Here is a 6,000-nt window from a genome sequence, read left to right as displayed (position 1 = left end):
GATATTGAACCGGTTGCCTGGCTGCCGGTCCTCACCTGCGTGCTTACAAGGGACTTATTAATACTCCACTACAGGCACACACAAAAGGTTAATAAAAGGTTTATTTACAAGGGAAAAGGAAATAAGGAAAATGTACAACTCAAGGAGAAAATAGGGCAATAAAGTCTTTAATGCGTCCTACCCGATCCGCCAACCTGGAAACCCAAAGGCACTCTCAGAGGTGGCTGGACGCTGGGAGCTGGCGGAGAGTCAAAATGGGGGACCCTCCCCCCCCAAAGCCCACGTGTCTGGCTTTTACCGACCTGGCTGCTTAACCCCACCCTCAGGGCCCAGCCACCTTCCCTTTGGTGGTGATGGGATTTGGAGTTCCCAGTGTCTTTGGCTTTGGCCTGGGGTGGGGGTGGAGTCCACAAAGCCTGTATGGAATTAGCTTTAGGACATCCTTTTCCCCCTAACAATTCCTACAGCTCAAAGAAGATATTTAGACTAAATGGATCCGTACATCGACTGGTACAACCAAGATTGACAAGCATCGCTCCAGGACTCCTTTAAGCCAAGGTGGGTGAGGTGTGAGAGCGCACTTGGGGTCCCCGTATTAGGGGGAACAGGATGTCCTAAAGCTAATTCCATACAGGCTTTGTGGACTCCACCCCCACCCCAGGCCAAAGCCAAAAGACACTGGGAACTCCACATCCCATCACCACCGAAGGGTTGCCCTATAACACCCACAGAGTTCCGCCCCGCAGAGCTGCAAAAACACACCCACACCCCCAGGCCTACCCACCTCCCTGGACTTGGCCCGGGGCTGCCCGGGGGAGGCCCAGGCGCCTGCGCGCCAGAGCCGGGGCGGAGCCTGGGCGGGGGGGCGGGGCCACCGTCATCCAGTGACAAGACACCCCAGGGCAGTTTGTCCTCCTTTGCGACCCGTAGACGCTCCGAGTCGCGCACTTCCCCAGGAGTGGTGGAGGTTCGATCACGTGACGGGGGCCGGAACTGGGCAAGCTGTGGGAAACGCAGGGTTTTGACCAAAACAAGCGGCGACGCTGCCGCGGCAGGGTCTATGGCCGAGGCGGTGAGGCCCACTCGCCGGGCCAAGGCCAAGGCCAGCCGGACTAAAACCAAGGTGAGGTTCTGTCCGCCCTGTCCCTCTTTCCAGAGGTTCTGGCATGTGTACTCTGTCTCCTTTTTGCGCTCTTTGGCCTCACCAGTCCACTCCCCATCTCCTTAGCCCTTCGCATCCTGGCCCCCCACCTCCTGGGTATCTGCTCCACCACCCCTCCACACCTGCCCTGCTCCTCTGTTCCTCCTCTACCTGTGCCGGACTTCGTTGGCGCCCATTTCTTTTTATTCCTCTCTGACCTCACTGGGCTCTTCCTTTTCTGCTCCCTTTTTACTCATCTGGGTGGGCATTCTTGTGAAGAAGCAGCTTTTCTTTTCTCAGCCTCATTTCTGACTGTCTCTTTTCTCCTTCATAACCTGGAAACATTTTAACGGACCTGTCCTCCATGCTGAGAATATATTCTTTGCCGGAGAGTTATGGATAGCGACATGTGCGGAGTGGGGGAAATCCCCCTTCCTCTCTGTTCTTCGCGGCTGACAAATAATCGAGTTAATGTTGGACAGACCAACAAGGGAAGACCATCAAAAGTTTAATAATAACGTGTACGTCCTGTACACATGGACAAAATCTATAAAATTGAGTGATTTCCTGAAATGACTTAAATCACATTTTAAGATAACATCTGCTAAAAACAGATGATGTTGTGGTGGAAGGGGACGGTCATTTTTTTGAGAGATTACCGGGCAAGGCGTAGTAAACAAGGCTGTGATTTTTATGCAGATATAAGTTACCGCCTTCTCCTTTGATAGCAGTTAAGAAATTTGGTGTTCTGAAATTAGTTAGAGAGCTGTAGTCTTTCTAGTTCAGCAGGGAAATACGCTTACACTTGAAGATTTTCTTTATAACTGTGCAGTTCATTCGAACCGACTCGGGATGGGCAGGGGTTAGGTTGCTGATTCCTCTCACACACCCCCCCCCCATGTGTAACTTTTGACTCCCCCAAATCCTAACTACTAATGACCTGCTGTTGACCATAACAAACAACACATTTTGTGTATTAAGTGTGTTATATGTTGTATTCTAAAAGTAGGCTAGAGGAAATGTTATGAAAATCAAAAGGAAAAAGGAATGTGCAGTCTGTACTATATTGATATTGATTTATTGATTACCGTATTAATACTGTAAGTTTACATCTTCTGTCTACAGGAAATCCAAGTATAAGTAAACCAAATCCTTGTTGTTCATAGGACAACTGTAAATGTTGCTTATAAAAGGGCAACCTCCACCCAATTTGGGGGCCCTTTTTATGAATTATCCTTAAACCAAAGAGACTTCTTTTGGAGGACAAGTCAGAGAGTAGATTGTGGTGATATGTCTCTTAACTTTAAAATTCAAGGTGATAATGCAGCTGCTGCTGTTTATTTCTAGTTGTTTATGTTGGGGTAATAAAATCCAGAAATTAAATCATGGCAGGACTCACAGTAGAGATGAATTTGAATTTTTTTTTTTTTGGTTCCCTTTGTTGGTTTCTTTTGTTTTTAGGTGGAGTCTTGGGTGGTTTTTCTGAAGTGACATTTTCTGAAGTGACAGTTCACAGTGAGAAGATTAAATGCTACCTCTGGATGACTGGATATAGATAATTTTGTTTACCTGAGACTGAAAGTACATTCAGGAAATAATGAGGGTGATATTACAAGCATAGGAAATTTCCTTTCCTGCAAGTGGGTGATGTTCCTGAGCAGGTGTCACTTAAAAATGATATCAAATTCTGATTTTCTCATGGGATCATGGTTTAAGCAGGAGGCTAGTATTCAAAGCTACCATTTTATTTTATTTTATTTTATTTTTTATAGAGGCATGTTTTATTTATTTATTTATTTATTTGCTTTGTTTATACATGCACTGGGTACAGTCAGAAGCGCGGGAGGGTGAGAGAATTCACCAGAGCCAGAGCTGGGAGCAGAGCAGGCAGAAGGACCGAAGTACGCTGCTGAGGGGAGCAGCGGGTGGCAGGAGAGGTCTGCGAGCCATGTTGGACCCTCCTCCAGTGGCCGGGGAACAGCCAGGGATCGAACCGGCGTCGCAGAGGCTGCGGGCAGCTTTGCAACCCAGCGCTCAACCACTGCGCCACTGGGGAGGCAAAGCTACCATTTTAATAAGCTATAAACAACTTAGTTGAATCCCTTTCATTATGATGCCTTTTTAAAAGTCCACAATGGAGTAAGGCACAACAGCATGCTACATCTGTAATGAGTTACTATCTGGGAGGGGAAACCAATTTGCTACTGTGGGGGAAGGAGATGAAATTTCTCCCTGTCCCTCTTGGGTCTTCATGGGCTGGTTGAATAATTAAATTAACATCAGACACATTAACAGGAGGAAAAAAACCCAAATTTAATTAATTTCTGTGTATGGAGAGCCTGAATAGACGTGAGGGGCCTGAGGGAGGAAAGGTTAAATGAGACATATATGTCTTTCTGAGCTACGGAATGGAATAGGGGCCAGGGACTTGAGAGGTGGATGTTTCATGTGACGAAGAGTAGGTGTATGTTAATTAGTTGTTTGCCTGGCCATCTAGGTAGCTTATTCAGATAGAAAGGTTATTTCTGGTAATAACCCTAATTCTGGACAAGCCCTTTTAAAGGTTTACATTCTTCTAGGTTGTTAGCAAATGGTAAAAGTTTCTCTTGCGCCTGCAGGGTCTTCAGCTCAAAATATTCCATATGCCAAAGTGGCACATCATGGAGAGGCCTGTCTGAATTTTTTCACTACATAATTTCAGAAAATTTTTTTAAGATTTATTTTTATTTATTTATACATATAAGAACTGGGGTGTTCCCCATAGGCCAGAGGTGCGGGGGGTGAGAGGATTCACTTGAGACAGAGTGGGGAGCAGAACAGGTGGACCTACTGAAATGTGCTGCTGACGGGATGCTGATGGGAGCAGTGGGTGAGGCAGGAGAGGTCTGCTGTGCCATGTGGGTTAGCAACCTGGCTGGGGATGGAACTCATGCTGTAGTGACTGATGATAGCTTGATAGCACTGAGATTTTAACCCCTGCACCACCAGGGGGGGCCCCGATTTCAGAAACATTTTATAAAGTGAAGTAAATTTTGCATTGCAGTGAGCTGGAGAAGAACTATGTAGACAGAGAGGGAAGAAAAATCAATGGGCAACCTTGCATAGGTCCCTGAGCCAACAATACAGTCATACACAACTTGTGTGTTACCAGCAGAATTTTAATTTCTAGTTTTGTTTTCAGTGAATGATGCAACAAAAGCAAGTTAAATGAAAAACTGAAGGTTATGCAACTAGTGAAAAAACTCAAAGCCAGACATTTTAATTTTCCACTTAGTGGCTTAATAATTTTACATGATTTAAAAATGGTTGGTTAAGAGGGTTTCTGTCAAGTTATTTTGTTTATAACAGGGTATCTAAAATTAAACTTTAAAATCTATTGTGAAAAATCAATTGCTCATTTTATTTGACACATTTCAGGCAATACTCCTACATAGATATACATTGATTTATTTTTCATCTGTTAACTTTCATAAAGGCTTCATTCCATGGAATGATCAAAACAGAAATCCTTGATAGGTTTTTTTCTCACCCTCCAGTCTGATCAATCACTAAGTCTTGCCAATTATATTCCCTAACTTTTCTCTTGAATCTGCCCATTTTTCTCCATCCTCACTAGCACCACCATTCTCCAAAGATTTCTTGGATATCTACTGAACTGGCCTCTAATCATTCTCGCTGCCAGTTCTCTAAACTAAAGCTGTTTGATAGTTTTATAAACAAAAAAACAAAACTGATCAGTCTCTTCTTTAAAAGCTCACAAATATTTCCCATCACTTGACACTATAGAATGGACTGAGGACTGAAGGCTCTTGCTTCTGTCTTTTTCTTCAGACTCAGGCCTATCACTGTTTTGATCTTCGATTATTTCTGTCCTTCGCTGCTTCAGGATCTTTGCACATGATGTTTCTTTTGTACTCACATGCTTCCTCCAGTTCTTCACCTAATTACTGTTCATTCAAGAAGTCTCCTGGAAAACAGTACTTCCTTAGAAAAGCTTTTCGGGGACTCTTCTGTTACTACCCTCTCCGGTAGCACTCTGCAACCCTTTGTGACATTCATGTTATTTGTCACCTTGTCAACTTCTCTGACTGAACTCACGAGGGAGTGACCTGTCTTGTTCTGAATAACCTTCCCAACCCTTCTAGGCATGTCAGTGTCTGTTGAATGGACAAATGACAGTATTAAAGAATATTCTTAAGCTTTATAAATAGAAGCATTTAGTAGATTTCCTTGATACCAGCAAGGTCCTCATATTTATCAATCTAGAAAACTAATTCTTCTTTTAGAGTAAATAGATTCAATTTTTAGTCCTGGCTATCGTTGGCATTGACTATAAAGTCCTACATTGAAACCTTTATCGTCTGTGTATGATTTACGTACTGTTTACTGAGCCATGAAGTATATCCAAGGCTCATTACAGGAAGTGAGTAGTATCATGTGCTGTTGCCTTTAGGTAATTTGACTGGCTTCTGCATTTTACTCCATAGCTGACCTGCATTCCTCGACATTACTCATCTGGTAGATGGCCTCACATTGTTATGTGGCTATTACCTGATGCTTAATCCTAATAATATTTTTGTTCTTTTAGTATCATCTGCTAAAATATCTCCACACCTTAGGACCCAGACTTTGTTGATCCTGGTAGACTAGGGATTAAAAACAGTAGATTTTTGGATTTGGACTTATGGCAGAAACAGTATATTTTATAGTCATGAATGTATTTTTATGGTTAATATTAGATTCTAAATCTGAACAGGTCACCAATAGTGAGAGCATATGTAAGTGCTAAGGATAGACTAAGGTGTGTCCCAGAAAGCTGATAATAGAAACAATGACCTTTAAATCCCAATCCCTTCATG

General features: G+C 43.5%; 1 protein-coding gene across 2 annotated transcripts in view; it reads left to right on the top strand.

Annotated features, from left to right (window-relative positions):
• Window positions 1–1,060: 1,060 nt before the first annotated feature.
• Window positions 1,061–6,000, top strand: part of EPG5 (ectopic P-granules 5 autophagy tethering factor) — a gene marked incomplete at both ends in the record, with an annotated part of 95,832 nt that continues 90,892 nt past the window's right edge. For both annotated transcript variants that reach the window (XM_084252206.1, XM_084252205.1), the window contains one exon: window positions 1,061–1,123. In XM_084252206.1, coding sequence (XP_084108332.1) covers window positions 1,061–1,123 — 63 coding nt within the window. The remainder of the gene's footprint in view (window positions 1,124–6,000) is intronic.

This window comes from Talpa europaea, assembly GCF_964194135.1.
Source record: "Talpa europaea genome assembly, chromosome: 13".
In the NCBI taxonomy this organism is placed as follows: domain Eukaryota; kingdom Metazoa; phylum Chordata; class Mammalia; order Eulipotyphla; family Talpidae; genus Talpa; species Talpa europaea.
This window is presented reverse-complemented; position numbering and strand designations above follow the sequence as displayed.